The following is a 15,715-nucleotide window of genomic DNA, read 5'->3' as shown; positions in this document are numbered from 1 at the left end:
GTGTTTTTTAAGATTTACATATTTATTTATTTGTTTGAGAGAGAGAGAAAGTACATGAGCAGGGGAGGAGTAGAGGGAGAGAATCCTCAACCAGACTCCTTGCCGATCCCAGGACCCTGTGATCATGATCTGAGCTGAAATCAAGTTGAATACTTAACTGGCTGAGCCACCCACGTGCCCCTGCTTTGTTTTTTTATTTTATTTTATTTTATTTATGATAGTCACAGAGAGAGAGGCAGAGACACAGGCGGAGGGAGAAGCAGGCTCCATGCACCGGGAGCCCGAAGTGGGACTCAATCCCGGGTCTCCAGGATCGCGCCCTGGGCCAAAGGCAGGCACCAAACCGCTGCGCCACCCAGGGATCCCCCCTGCTTTGTTTTTGATCAAGCTCTTTCTCTGAAAGCATTGCCTGATCAAGGGTCAAGGTTTTGTTATTCAGTGGCTTTGTCCCTCACTGCCAGGAAGGATCTCCTGCTTGGCATGTCCTATCTTGGAGGGGAAGTGCGTGGCAGTTGGAAACCATGTAAGACCACATTTGAGGAACAAGGAAAGTTAGGAGGAAGGACTCTCAGGCACTTCCATCCATGCTACATATTTATCAAGACCATGAGCATTGGAGATCATCTCCTTACTGAGTATCATTTTTACAAAAATTTGACAGGCAATGAAACACAAAACTTAAAGTATTTGTACAGCACAAGAAGTAACAACAATTCCAAATTGTATGGGGTGGTTCTGTACTAGGACTGGAGGTCTGAAAGTAGCCAACTGAAAATATGTATTGGTACTTACTCTGACTTAGAGGAAGAAATTCTCCCTACAGAGGCAAAGCCGGAGTCCTGTAGGCCTCCTGGAAGTCACTGCTGAGAGTGGCCACAAGAGCAGGATAGCGAGGGCAGCCCGGGTGGCTCAGCGGTTTAGCATGGCCTTCAGCCCAGGGCGTGATCCTGGAGTCCCAGGATCGAGTCCCACGTCAGGCTCCCTGCATGGAGCCTGCTTCTCCATCTGCCTGTGTCTCTGCCTCTCTCTCTCTTTCTCTCATGAATAAATACATAAAATCTTAAAAAAAAAAAAAAAAGAGCAAGATAGCGAGTACCACAGAAAGAATTATCTGAGGACATTTGGGATGGTACAGAGCAGGTCTAAGCATGAAGTAATAACTAATGAACTTTTTGGCAAAATAGTAAAACTTCAAAGATGTATTAAAGCAGTATTGTTATCTCAAAATAACTGCTTGGAAAACAAATATTATCCATTGAGACAGCCTATAAGGTTGCAAATTCAGAGACTATGAGTTTGGGTAAGAACCCAGAGTCAAATACTTCAGGTGAAAGACTCCTGTGACTCCTGAATCTTCTAATCCTTCAGAAAAAGCAACTGAAAACTAACTTGTCATGGGATCATGATGAGGCTGTTTCTGAATAATCCAAAAAAAAAAAAAAGTTTCCCTTTTTTGTAGAGGTTTGGGGAAATGTGAACGAGGGCATTATCTTTCCATGAAAGTAAGAGTAGAACCAAACAGCGAGGAGAAGGCACACAGACCTGGTCCAGACATCCGAGGAAAGCTGTCTCGTCAGATGCCATCTGCTTCACGCCTGGGAAGCCTCTGCTTTCAGGTCACCAGCTGGTGTGCTGGTCAGTCAGGGTTTGTTCCTTCCTCTGGATGTGTTGTGTGAATCCAAGAGTCTGTTCCTTGGAGTTTGGTGGCACAGGGGCTGGGTAGCAGTGCCTGAGAAGGGCATTTCCAGCAACGTTGGAGTCTTTGTGGAGGTGTCTCTTCCAACAGATGAGATCTCCAGGTTGCAATGTGATGCTTAAGGTTTTTTATCTTGGGAATGGTTGGTGAAATGGTGGTTCTACAAAATATGGCTATTTTTAATTTTTATTTTTTTAAGATGATTTTTTAAAAAGGATTTTATTTATTTATTCATGAGAGACAGAGAGAGAGGCAGAGACACAGGCAGACGGAGAAGCAGGCTTCATGCAGGGAGCCCGATGTGGGACTCCTTCCTGGGACTCTAGGATCATGCCCTGAGCCCAAGGCAGATGCTTAACTGCTGAGCCACCCAGCAGTGGCTTGATCAATATGAAGTTTGAGAGGAGCTACTGAGGTGGGGATAATCTTTTTGAACAGAATTTTAACCCCAGAAGAAGTAGTGTGCTGCCCATAAGGGAAAGGGTCAGGCCAGTGAAAAAATGTATGAATTGTGACTAACATGTATTTATGAGACAGGCAAAGCTGTATAACATCCATTTGTGTGAGCAGGTTTCCCCAGATTGCACTTTGGACAGGTGGGTAAGTAAAGTAGGCATTTTTTGCAGGCTTGTTAATATTTCTCCACCAAAAAAAAAAATTCTTCACCAATATTAGTTCACGAGCACTATCATTTTGTCAGTGGACCAGTGGTTTAGTGGATGTACAGAGATGAGTGGTGGGAGTTTTAGAATTTCCAGGAGGGCCAGATTGTTATTTGGTCCAAAACCAGAGTTCTCTCTTTTTATTGATCCCACAATGTTTAGATTTCCAATATTGTTTTTCCTTCTCTGGGGCCAATTGTGGGATATCTCGTCGATTTTTCCAAATTATCATTTGGAACAACATCCCTTTGGACCATGACAGAGACTTGGCTGTTGGTTTCCTTGATGGCATCATTTTTGGCAGAAATGTCAGCGAGGTGATTTCTTTTGGTCTCCAGGGAGTTGCATCTGGAATGCTGAGGATCCTTAATCATAGCCACAGCAGCCAGCAAAAGTGTGGCATCTGATAAATTTTGGAGATGGGACCATTTTTAATTCTATTCCCATTCAAGGTAAGGAAACCTCACTGTTAACCAACATTCCAAAGTCATGAGCCATGGTGTGCTGAGCATTGGTATAAATGTGGTTTTACCCTTGACCAACACACAAGGATGGTTAAAGGGGATCCTGTGATTCTTTCTTCAGTGGCCTTAACTAACAGGGTAATTGGTGGCAGGAATGGCTGTGAAGCAGAGGGGATTTTCCTCTGCCACAGGGTCTGGACGATGGTCCCTGTTTTTGTGGGTGAGTGCTCTAAGGCATTCCTTTCCCTCTCATTTATGGAGAGGAAGAAGAGAAGTTAATTATTAGGATATCTGAGGGCAGGAGTCTTATTAGGCTCTTCTAAAGGCCCCAAAGCTGTGTTTTCCTGATCTTTCATTTTTTTAACTTTTAAAAAGTAGGTAGGCCCCGTGAACAATGTAGGGCTTTGAGCATGTTCTCAAGATCAAGAGTCGCATGTTCTACTGACTCCGCCAGCCAGGAGCCCTTGATCTTTCATTTTTTAGTAAAACATGTATAGATTGAGCTGTAAGAGAGGTTTGGCATCCAATTTTGACTAACCAGCCAATTCAAGAAAACTTTGTAATCGGAGCTTAGTTTGAGGTTTTGGGAAGTTCAGGAAGCCTACCTGGATTCTAACGTAGTTCTTGTTCTGAGATCAGGTTTCCTAGTATCAAACCTGATTTTAGCAAACTGCGGTTTTTCTTTGGGGTTTTATGTCCCTTTAAGGCCAAAAGTGTTAATTTTTATTTATGATAGTCACACACACACACAGAGAGAGAGAGAGAGAGAGAGGCAGAGACACAGGCAGAGGGAGAAGCAGGCTCCATGCACCGGGAGCCCGATGTGGGATTCGATCCCGGGTCTCCAGGATCGTGCCCTGGGCCAAAGACAGGCGCTAAACCGCTGCGCCACCCAGGGATCCCTAAGGCCAAAAGTGTTAACAGGTGGATGCTGTCTTCTTGTGAAGAGGTTTGAGAAGGGCAGTGAAGAAGCGGATCATCTATGTATTATAATAAGTAGATCCTACAGAAAATTATATATCATCCAAATTATGTTTTAAGGTTTATGAGAAGCAAGGACCATCTGTGAAACTGTGGGGCATTACTGTTCAAATGTATTTACGGGGATCCCTGGGTGGCGCAGCGGTTTGGCGCTTGCCTTTGGCCCAGGGCGCGATCCTGGAGACCCGGGATGGAATCCCACGTCGGGCTCCCGGTGCATGGAGCCTGCTTCTCCCTCTGCCTGTGTCTCTGCCTCTCTCTCTCTCTGTGTGACTATCATAAATAAATTAAAAAAAAAAAAAACAACCAAATGTATTTACGTTCTTCCCAAGTGAAAGCAAAAGGATCTTGGCTCTCCTTATTAACTGGAATACTGAAGATGCACTGCATAGATCAAGTGCAGTAAAAAACTTGCTTTCTCTGGGAACAAATGTCAGCAACATACAGGGGTTAGGAGCAACAGGATGCTGAGAGATAACCATGTTGTTTTTTGCTTGGAGGTCCTGGATAATCCTCCTGTAGAGAACAAGATGGCTTGCTCTTGTCAAGCAGCGGCTTGTGTCAGGGACCTCTGTAGTTCTTCAGAGCTCCAGTGTTGGGAATTAGGAGGCTGGCTGGAGGGGATGCAGGGGCCCATAGTGCTCAAGATGGTAGCAGTCTTGGGGAGCCCGGGTGGCTGTCAGTTAAGTGTCTGCCTTTGGCTCGGGTCATGATCTCAGGGTCCTGTGTTCAAGCCCCACATTGGGCTCCCTGCTCAGCGGGGTATCTGCTTCTTGCTCTGTCTCTGCCTCTCTCCCTGGTCATTCTCTCTCTCTCTCTCAAATAAATAAAGCTCTTTAAAAAAAGATGGTGGCGGGCAGCCTGAGTGGTTCAGCGGTTTAGCACTGCCTTCAGCCCAGGGTGTGATCCTGGAGCCCTGGGATCAAGTCCCATGTCGGGTTCCTTGCCTGGAGCCTGCTTCTCCCTCTGCCTGTGTCTCTGCCTCTCTCTCTCTGTGTGTGTCTCTCATGAATAAATAAATACAAAAAAAAAAAAAAAAGATGATGGCAGTCTTGGGACACCTGGTGGCTCAGTCAGGTGTCTAGACTCCTTTTTTTTTTGGTGTCTTGACTCTTGATCTCAGCTCAAGTCTTGACGTCGGGGTTGTGAGTTTAAGCCTTGTTTTGGGTTCCATGCTGGGCTCGGAGCCTACTTAAAAAAAAAATGGTAGCAGCCTTATTCCAATGTCCTGGCTTTTTGCCATAATAGCAGAAACTAGGAGGTTTGGGTTTTATTTAGGGCCTTCATCTGCTGGAGTTGAAAACGGAGAATTTTCGTGGATACAAGTGAGCTGGTTTGCCAGATTAGCTAAATTTAGAGTGGACATAGTTTCCATTTCATCCTATTACTTTTTTTTTTTTAATTCATGAAAGATACAGAGAGGCAGAGACCTAGGCAGAGGGAGAAGCAGGCTCCCTGTGGGGAGTCTGATGCGGGACTCTATCCCAGGACCTGAGATCACACCCTGAGCCAAAGGCAGATGATCAACCACTGAACCACCCAGGCGTCCCTCATCCTACTCCTTTTAACTCAAAGAAAAATCCCAGTTCCGCCTGTTCGTAAACTTAGTCATATGCTCCCCACGTGGATTCAACATTTAAAGGATGACCAGAATTTTCTTCAAAGGCAATTTGGAGTTGATTGTAATGGTCATGAACAGGTTTCACCAGTCTTGTGTGCAAGCCTGACTTCTGTTCCCATCAGCAGGGTGCTATAATTGCCCCATGGAGATTTCCAGCAAGTGTTCTAGCATCTTGCTGCAAGTTGGGGGTCTCTTTCTTTCAGGATATTCCCATTAGGCTAGTTGCCTCCCATGTTTGGCTTGGTACTCACCTGTGAGCCTGTGGACTAGTTGATATAAATCTGAGAAAGCAAGTTGGTAAGGTTTGAATGACTATGAGATTCTGCAGCTTATGCCCAGGTAGCTCAGCGGTTTAGCGCCGCCTTCAGTCCAGTGCATGATCCTGGAGACCCGGGATCGAGTCCCACATTGGGCTCCCTGCACGGAGCCTGCTTCTACCTTTGCCTGTGTCTCTGCCTCTGTCTGTGTCTCTCATGAGTAAATAAATAAAAATCTTAAAAAAAAAAAAAAGATTCTGTAGCTTACCTATGCAGGTCCTCAAGTCACTTTAGGAAACTCAAATTGTGGGTCAGAATTCAGCATTAGTCTGAGAAGGTAAGAAATATGGGCTTTATTTGGATCCTAAGACTTACCTTTAAAGGGGCACTTTTTTTTTAAGATTTTATTTTTTTATTCATGAGAGACACAGAGAAGTAGAGACATAGACAGAGGGAGAAGCAGGCTCCTCGCAGGGAGCCCGATGTGGGATTCAATCCCTGGACCAAGATCATGCCCTGAGCCAAAGACAGACGCTCAACCGCTGAGTCACCCAGGTACCTCAAAGGGGCACATTTTAATAGGTTCAAGAGAGACTCGGAGGAAGAGGAAGGTAGGAGGTGGTGGGACCCTGGATGTGGTCGGGGCATGTCCTGAGACAGAGAAGATGGGAAAGGGAAGAAGAGACCTCAGGAGCCTCTGTGTCCGTTTTTTTTTTTTTTTTTTTTTTTTTTTAAGATTTTATTTATTAATTTAAGTAAACCCTACTTCCATTGTGGGGTTTGAACTCATGACCCTGAGATCAAGAGTCAGTCCAGAAAGTGTATTTTGCAGAGGCAGTTCTAGATTCCTGATAATGTTCTAGACCTTCAAAGTACTGATACCTGTAGGTGTCCTGGTTTTAGAGCCATGGCTGTCCAGTTTAGTTTGAGAAAGTAAGTTTGGGGAGATTAAAAGTTCCCATAATGGCCATGGAAGTTCTAAATTACATTCGGTTAAGTTGGTCCATTTAGTTAGAAGTGTGCATGGCGGGGGGTGCCTGGGTGGCTCAGTCGGAGGACCATCTGCCTTCGGCTCATGATCCTGGGGTCCTGTGATCGAGCCTCGTGTTGAGCTCCCTGCTCAGTGGGGAGCCCACTTCTCCCTCTCCCTCTGTTGTTCCCTCTGCTTGTGTGTGTGCTCTCTCTCTCTCTCTGTGTCAAGTAAATAAATAAAATCTTTAAAAAAAGTGCTCATAAAAAAAAGTGCTCATGAGGAGGGATTATAGTTTTTAAACATAAAACCAACTGTGGTCCCAGAAGTGGGGGACAGCACCCCCAGTTTTGATGATGGGGACCCCATCTCCTTGAGGTTTGTCTCTAGAGCACATAGAAAAATTCCTACACAGCACAGTTTGAACAGGAACAGAAATCAGACCAGAGGGCAGATGAGTGAGTACTCACTGAAAGGTCAGAGCCTGAAAATAGATCCTGAATGAAGTCAGGCAAGCTCAAACACAAAGACAGCGGCACTTGAAATGTGGGAGAAAACTTGCCCTCACAATCCAGGGTCAGCAAGGAAGCGGCAAGCCCTCCTAGCTGGCGTTGGGGGCACTGCCACCTGTGTGTCTACTGGCCTCAGGGTTGCTAGGGTTGCCCCTGCATCCCACTCCTGATCCCCAAAGAATGGCAACCTTAAAAATACAAAAGTCAGTTATTTTACCAACTAACGTGGGTTTATTTGGAAAGAGCAGAGAGTTGCAATTTGGGACAATCAAGCTGTGGTAAAACCGTGGGCAAGTCCAACAGACAGAAGGGGGTGGTTATCAGGGAGCAGAGGGGGGAGCCTGAGAGGAAGGAATGGATGTCCACCAGAAAGGAGCAAGGGCTCCAGGTGATGGTGGCCTTTCCCTGACTCAGTTGCAGGGGTGGCTGCGTTCTTGTGGAAGAGGCAGCGTGCACCAGATTTCAGCTGAGGATTCTTTCCTGGAAGCTTCTTTTGTCGGCATCTGTGATTGCTGTGGAGTGGCACAGCTTCCCCGCTAACCTCCTGACTCCATTCAGTGGGTTTTCCTTTTATGAGTGGTCATGCTGCTACTCCACAGACAGGCTGTGGCCCTGTTGTCGCCCTCCCTCATTTGCTCAGGAGAGAGCCAAGCTCGATGATCTCAGGCCCCGAGTCATGAATTCCATGCATCACTGGGGTTGTAGAGAAGCATCCTGTGAGACGCTTCCGGAAGCAGAAGTGCCAGTTTGACCGTGGACAGAGGAAGGGCGGTCCTAGGAGGAGGCCACTGGGAGAGGGAGACCTGCATTCCTGTAGGGAGGACTCTGGGCTGGTCAGGCCTGCTGGCGAAACGGGAGTGGAGGCTGCTAGCAAGCCCTGTGCTGGCAGCTGGGTAAACTTGCTGTGAAATGAAGCTTCTTGTCTATGCTCTCCGCCTCCGTGCGCTTGCCAGGCAGGCAGCGACCTGGGAGCATCTGGGGCCTCGGAGCTCCCAGCATCCTGGGGAGAGGTGCTGGGCTTCCACGAAGGCTTTTGTAACCAGGTCTGATCTGCTGTTTCGAGCCTGTGTCACTCCAAGGTAGGGTGACAGGGACATTTCTGTGCCCACTGCAGTGGCATCTTCCACTCTTGGTGTCCAGCTCTTAGGGCAGACTGAGCCTTGGGTCACATGACTCAGGATTTATTGTTAATCAATTGAGTGCTGGGTGTTCAGTGAACTGCTTGATGGAGCATACCCACTCACATGTTCATCTGGAGTGGAGGATCTAGCATGCTTTTCTGCCAGGGACCAGTTGAAACCTGCCAGGCTTTGTTGGAGGACATGGGCTTTCAGGTTTGGTGGGCTCTGGGCTCTGGGCAGCTGGCACCTTGGAGGGGTTGAGGCAGGTGTGGAGATTGAAGCACTGTGCCTGCCAACAGCTGTTCCGGCTCATCACTCTCTGGGCACGCGCTGCTAAGCAGTCTGGGGATGTGTGCATTCTGCTTGTCCTCGCAGGGAAGGGGTCAAGCTGGAATTTTGGACCAACAGGTTTGTACAGGGCGGGGGGAGCTGTCCTTGCGGGGTGGGCTTATCTTCAGCAGCATCACCTTGTGCTGCTTTCCGGGGCCTTCCTGTGTTTATTTCAAACTTTTACAGAAACTTTGTTCAGTGGATGTATTACCCCCCTACTTTGTACCAGCTCTCCTGACACGTAACCCGTGTTCTCTATGACTCACCCACTGAAGTGTACAACCTCACCAGCAAAAATAGGTTTATTTGCGAATAGCAGAGAATGACAACCCGGGTCAAGCAAGCTACTGTGAAACCACTGGCAAGTCTGGAGAACAAAGAGGTTGCTTTTATAGAGGGAAGGGGGAGCTGGGAGGGCTGTTGTAAACTAAAAGTCCATTGGAGCAGAGGTGGAAGTGTGGTGGCTTCTCATTGGCTGCATTGTGACAGTCTCTCACTGGCCGAGTTGATGCCTGAACCTGAGCGCCTCTCTTCCTCCCGCTGGGGTACTGGGGTGGTCGGGCAGGAGTGGTGTGGTGGGGACCTGTGGAGACCTCTCTTCCGGATGTGGTTGCAGCTGACCAGTTGGGTGTGAGAGCGCCCCCTGCTGGCCTGTCGATTCCGTTCTAAATGAGGCTTTATTTTTTATAAATTTAATAAATTTTTATTAATTTATTAAATCCCCTCCACTCACTAATCTCTATTCTTTCTCTATCGGTTTGTCTTTTGACATTCCAAATAAGTAAAATTGTGCCATCTGGTGTTTTGTGTCTGGCTTCTCTCACTGAGCATCCTGTTTTCAAGGATAATCTGGGTTGTAGCAGGTGCTGTGCTTCCTTCATCATCCAGTGTAGGGGTACATACCGTATTTCATGTATCCATTCATCAGGTGATGGACATTGCTGCATTTCCACCTTTTAGCTGCTATCTATAATGTTGCTATGCGCACTCCTGTCCAAGTCTTTGTTGTGGGCATATGTTTTTATTTCTCTGGAGTATATACCCACTGTGGCTTAATAAGAAATATATATTTGATCTTTTTTCCTGGGTCCTGGCACAGAGTTCCTAAAACACTTGAAACTTCCTGTGTGAGAGTCTTTGGTGTGCTGTTGAGATGAGTGGTGGCTGGGAGCCCACGAGATAGCTTGAGGATGAGGGCCAGTAGCCAGGATGGCCCAGGCGTTGCTAGTTCAGTTCCACCTCCTACCTGGATGTGGGAGGAGGGAGGGCTGGAAGTTGAGTTAATCACCAGTACCTCCATAATGGGACCTCCATAAAAATCCCCAGCAGTGGAATTTGGAGATTTTCCAGGTTGCTGAACACATGGAGGTGTTGGAAAGGGCAGTGTGCCTGACTCCCACTCCGTGTCATGTCCTATGAGTCTCTTCCATTTGGCTATGCCTGAGCTGTATATGCTTTATAACAAACCAGTAAATAGGAATAAAGTGTTTGCTTGAGTCCTGTGAGCTGCTCCAGCACATTATCCAATTGGAGGAGGTTTTTGTAGGAACTCCAATTTATAGAGCCAGTTTTTCTGAAGTGCAGGTGGCCTGGGACTTGGACTGGCATCAAGGTGAGGACAATTGAGCCCTTGAACATGGGTCCTGCACTAACCCTGGGCGGTTAGTGTCAGGACTGCATTGAGTTGTAGGACACGCAGCCAGAAAAAAAACCCCGCACACCAGATGTCAGAGGTGGTATGAGTAAAACCAGTTGATCTGGGAGTGGAATTGCTGGGTCCTATGGTTACTCTAGAGGTAAGCTTTGGAGGAGCTGCCAGGTGTTATCCAGCCTGGCCATTGTTTTGTTGCCCTCCCCCAGTAGTGCCAGAGGGTTCCACATCAGTGCTAGGTATCTGCCTCTTGGGTTGCAGCTGTCCTGGCCTAGTGGGTGTGAAGTGGCATCTCACTGTGGCTTTGATTCCTTTTTTTTTTTTTTTTTAGATTTTATTTATTTATTCATGAGAGACACCGAGAGAGAGAGAGAGAGGCAGAGACACAGGTAGAGGGAGAAGCATGCTTCATGCAGGGAACCCGACATGGGACTCGATCTCGGGTCTCCGGGATCACACCCCGGACCAAAGATGGCACTAAACTGCTGGGCCACCGGGGCTGCCCTGATTCCTTTTATTTTATTTTATTTTTTAAAGATTTTATTTATTTATTTGTGAGAGACACAGAGATAGACAGAGACAGAGGCAGAGAGGGAGCAGGCTCCCTGTGGGAAGCCCGATGTGGGACTCTATCCCAGGACCCTGGGAACATGGCCTGAGCTAAAGGCAGATGCTCAACCACTGAGCAAGGCAGGCATCCCAAATAGGATTGGTTTCTTAATTTCTTTCTGCTAGTTCATTATTAGAGTATAAAAATACAACAGATTTCTGTATGTTAATTTTGTATTCTGCAACTTTACTGATATCACTTATTAGTAGTAATAGTTTTTTGGTGGATTCTTATATTTATTATTTAAAAAAAGGTTTTATTTATTTATTCATAAGAGACACGCAGAGAAAGGCAGAGACATAGGCAGAGGGAGAAGCAAGTTCCCTGCCAGGAGCCCAATCCCAGGACTCTGGGATCACCACCTGAGCCAAAGGCAGATGCTCAATCACTGAGCCACCCAGGTACCCCTTTTTGGTGGATTCTTTAGGGATTTCTCTATATAGTATCATGCCATCTGCAAATAGGGACAGTTTTATTATTCCTTACTGATCTTAATGCCTTTATTTCTTTTTCTTGTCCGATTGCTGTGGCTAGGAGTACTAGTACTGTGTTGAATAGAAGTGGTGAGAGTTGCCTTGTTTTTGATCTAAGAGGGATAGCTTTCAGCTTTTCATGGTTGAGTATGATGTTAGCTGTGGGCTTGTCATATATGACTTTTATTATGTTGAGGTATGTTCCCTGTATACCCACTTTGTTGACAGTTTTTATCATAAATAGATATTAAATTGTGTCACATGCTTTTTCTGCATCTATTGAGATGACCATTCAGTTTTTATCCTTCATTGTGGTTTTTTTTTAATTTTTTAAAATTTATTTATGATAGTCACAGAGAGAGAGAGAGAGAGAGAGAGAGAGAGGCAGAGACATAGGCAGAGGGAGAAGCAGGCTCCATGCACTGGGAGCCTGACGTGGGATTCGATCCCGGGTCTCCAGGATCGCGCCCTGGGCCAAAGGCAGGCGCCAAACTGCTGCGCCACCCAGAGATCCCTCCTTCATTGTGTTAATATGGTGTATCATATTGATTGATTTGTGGGTATTGAATCATCTTGCATCCCTGGATTAAATCCCACTTGATCGTGTTTATTGACCCTTTTAATATATTGTTAAATTTGGTTTGGTAATATTGTGTTGAGGATTTTGCATCTCTGGAAAACATATTACTGACCTGAGTCCAGCCTACCCAACAATAATTTTTTCTTTACTTGATTTTGCTTTAATTGCTTTCATGTACCTACTAAATTTTTACATTTATTTTTATGTAACTGATAGAATATAGAATAGAATACAGTTAAAGAGTGGAGTTAATTTTGTCTTTTTTTTTTCCCCTCCCCCGCCCCCTCCCTCAGTGGAGTTAATTTTGTAAGAAATTCCAAACTATCTTCCACAGTGGCTGCACCGTTTTTGCATTCCCATCAGTGAGTGAGTTCCTGGGCTCCACAGCCTCCATACATTTGGTATTTTGTCTGTGTTCTGTATTTCGGCTATTCTAATATGTGTGTAGTGGCTTTAATTTGCAATTCTCTACTGATTTATGAAGCTGAGCATCTTCTCATGTGCTTATTTGGCATCTGTATGTCTTATTTCATGAAGTGTCTGTTTGGATCTTTTGCCCATTTTCAAATTGAGTTGTTATTGTAGAATTTTAAGAGTTCTATATTTTGGATACAAGTCTTTCATCAGGGGGCACCTGGGTGGCTCAGTGATTGAGCGTCTGCCTTTGGCTCAAGTCGTAATCCCGGGGTCCTGGGATAGAGTCCTGCACCAGGCTCCCTGCTGGGAGCCTGCTTCTCCCTCTGCCCATGTCTCTGCCTCTCTCTGTTTTCTCTCAGGAATAAATGAATAAAATCTAAAAACAAAAAAAAACCCAAAACAACAAAAAAAGTCTTTCATCAAATACGTGTTTTATAGATATTTTCTCCCAGTCCTTGGCTTGTCTCTTTATTCTCTTAACTGTGTCTTGGTTGGTTTCTTCAGCTGGCCAGGGGCAGGAGCCAGGCCTTTTTCTAGGTGACAAGGAAAAGTGCCACAGCTTCCAGGAGCTCTCAGCTCTGCACTCAGCTCTATGTAACAGGTGAAAAACAGACCCTGGTAGTATGATGGCTGACTTCGGGACAGTGGCAGGTGTGACAGAACCAAGACCAGTACCCGAGACTGTGTCTCCTGGGCCCACTTGCGGTGGGCATTTCCTTACTGCCTCTTGCGGGAACCTGCCAGTGTGGTCTGTGGGTTGTGCCCCATGGATGGGCTGTTTGATGCCTGGTGTGTTGGGTGGGGCTGTGGTTGTAGAGGCTGAGTCGCCCTCTCACCTTGCTCCCTTCTCTGTCGAATCCTGCTCACCCCAGAGCCATTGCCATTGACTGTCTTCAGTGGCAACCTCCTTAACATTCAGGGGAGTCTGAGCACCCCTGCACAGGGAGACTCAGGGTGGCCACAGTGGCAACTAGCCCGTGCTTTCAGTTATTCTGGAGAAGTCCTCAGGGCCTGTTCATCTGCCCACTGTGGGCTTCACTGCCGGTGCCCTGCGGGCATGAAAAAGGGCTTTGATCAGTGCTTTGGTGGTACCGGCTTGCACTGGGCGGGTAGGGCTCCTAGTGCGGCCTCCTTCCCATCTCTTCTGGGGGTTGCAGGCATAGAACTGGTGCTGAGATGCTGGGGGTACATCAGAAGCCCTGAAGCTGCTGCTGTGTCCAGCTGTGCCTGGTTTCCTTGGGGCTGAATTCTGGGAGCCCTGTCCTGAGCCAGAGTGTTTCGAGGCCTTGTCGAGGCAGAGGGTTCTGGAGGTGGAGGAGTGGGCCTATTTCCCCACAGCTGTCTGCCCCTAGGTATTTTCAGGACAGCTGTATTGTGCTATACCTGGCATCCCGTGGGTTCATTCACTCTTGAGGGTAGGTGTGTGTTTCCTGGTGTGTTCACAAGGTTGTGCAGCTGTCACTGTGATTTAATTCCAGAACACCCACCCACCCACCCCACCCTCTACTGAGTAGTACTGAGCTCTTTAGCTCTCCCTTCCCGTTTGCCTCCACCAGGCCCTGGCAGCCACCAGGTGGCTTTCTTCTATGGGTTGGCCTGCTCTGGATACTTTGCATCCATGGAACTGTGTCTTTCGTGATGGCTGCTTGCACTCAGTGTGGTGATTTCACGATTCTCCCACGTGGTAGTGTGCATCAGTACTCGATTCCTGTCTGTAGTCAAATCCTATCCTGTGGATAGACGGCCCTTCGTTCATCTGCTTCTGTGTGATGGGCACCTGGGCTCTTCCCACCTCTTTTGGCTGTTAGGATAGTGTTGCTGAGAACCTTTCCGGACGTCTGGTTTCATCGTTTCAAATGATTCTTGGATAATTTAGGACATAACAAACCACCTTATGGTTATCTCACTTTGTAATTATTTACTCATAAGGCTGATAAGAGAGGATTGCTCCCTGTGGACAGATCTGTTACCGACTTGAACCGGCGTGCTGCAGGACCGGGCAGATGAGGCACCGTCCTCGCTGATATGATCGAGTTGTGGGTGGACTTGCAGGTATTTTTCTTGGCTGTGTCATTTCCTGCAGATTTCCCTCATTGCATGTCTCTGTTTTTTTTGTTTTGTTTTGTTTTTTTAAAGACCTTAGCTCTACTGGCCTAGGGTGTATCCACGTATTCAGGTGTTAAGTAATTGACCCTGCCTGTCGTTCCCATGGATCGTTCCAAATCTGAAAAATGTCTTTCCTCTCATGATGACAATAGGAAGAGAACTTCATCTGGGTCTTCACTCTGCGGATTGTCTCAAAGCTTTTCTCTAGGTAGCATTTTCTCAGTCGCAGATGTGGGTTTACCTCTCTGCACGTTGCCCCCCAGCATCTCTGCACCACGTGCTGTGCATCCCCGGCCTAGTGCCAGCTGGCCTCTCCATCAGAGATGTATCACTCGGGATTCCGTGGGTGCTCCGGTGAGAATCGTTTCTCTTTAAGCCAGTCCTGTAGCGTTTTAATGATCTTTCCATAATTGAGAAATAACATGGTGGGGCAAGTTGCACCCCGTTCTTGTCCGTGTGTGAGTCATTGCTTCATCACTGGAGTGGTGTTCTGACAGGAAGGACAGTAGGGCTTGCAGTGTGCAGAGGCTGTGTCTCCCCTGGCCCAGCACCCTCCCAGGACACCACCCCAAAGGAGCCAAATGCTATGTGTCCCAGGTCTGTGTGATACAGGCCTGGGGCCTCTCTCCTCACCTCTGCATGCCAGCTTTACACACAGGTAGAAGTTGGGGCTTGAACCAAGTCATTTCCAGCATCTTTTCTTGACTCCAGTTTGCTGTGATTTTAGGGAATTTGAAAAGGTCATGGACACATGCAGTGTTTGGATGATGGGGTGGCCTCACCTTATTTGGAGTGAGCAGTGTGCCCGGAACACCCAGGGTTGGGACCAAGGGGGAGAGAGAAGCCAGTGTTGCTTAGGGAGGCGGCAATGCCTGCATGGATGAAAGGGACCAAGTCCAAAGGGCACAGCATCTGGGTTGAGGCCCTCCTCTGGATCCCATCTGGCTGTGGCTCCGAGAGGGACTAACAGAAACCATGCTCGTGCTGCGGCGAGGCACATCCCTAAAGGTGTTTAGGAAGGGAGCTGAAGAGGCCTGTCTTAGGGAGAAGGCCAAGCTGTAAGACAACTGCGGGATGGCTGGGGGTAGAGGTGCTTGGAGGGGGCGCTGATGGTAAATATGGGGTGGGAAGAGCTGTGGTGCCTGCACTGGTGGCCTTGGGGGCCTTTTCTCTGGCCTGCAGGTGATAGATAGGCTTGACCAAAGCCAGAGCATAGCCCTCTTATGTAGGGCACCCAGAACCCACTGTGTTGGTCTGTTTCCTG

The 15,715-nt window shown here is 47.3% G+C and overlaps 1 protein-coding gene across 3 annotated transcripts in view; it reads left to right on the top strand.

Annotated features, from left to right (window-relative positions):
* The window catches only part of ACOT7 (acyl-CoA thioesterase 7), a 100,953-nt gene that overhangs the window by 8,326 nt on the left and 76,912 nt on the right, over positions 1 to 15,715 (top strand). Inside the window, exon 2 of one of the 3 annotated variants that reach the window (XM_072731131.1) lies at positions 2,697 to 2,810. The exons of 1 other annotated variant lie outside the window; for it this stretch is intronic. Coding sequence is in view for 1 of the 2 variants with exons in the window: in XM_026005117.2 (XP_025860902.1) it covers positions 8,073 to 8,242 (170 nt within the window). In the remaining variant the exon portion in view is untranslated. Of the gene's footprint in view, positions 1 to 2,696; positions 2,811 to 7,807; positions 8,243 to 15,715 lie in introns of those variants that run through there. One more of the 3 variants, XM_026005117.2, reaches the window with a different exon arrangement.

Source organism: Vulpes vulpes, chromosome 12, assembly GCF_048418805.1.
Source record: "Vulpes vulpes isolate BD-2025 chromosome 12, VulVul3, whole genome shotgun sequence".
Taxonomy (NCBI): domain Eukaryota; kingdom Metazoa; phylum Chordata; class Mammalia; order Carnivora; family Canidae; genus Vulpes; species Vulpes vulpes.
The sequence above is the reverse complement of the archived record's forward strand: the minus strand, read 5'-3'. Positions and strand labels throughout refer to the sequence as shown.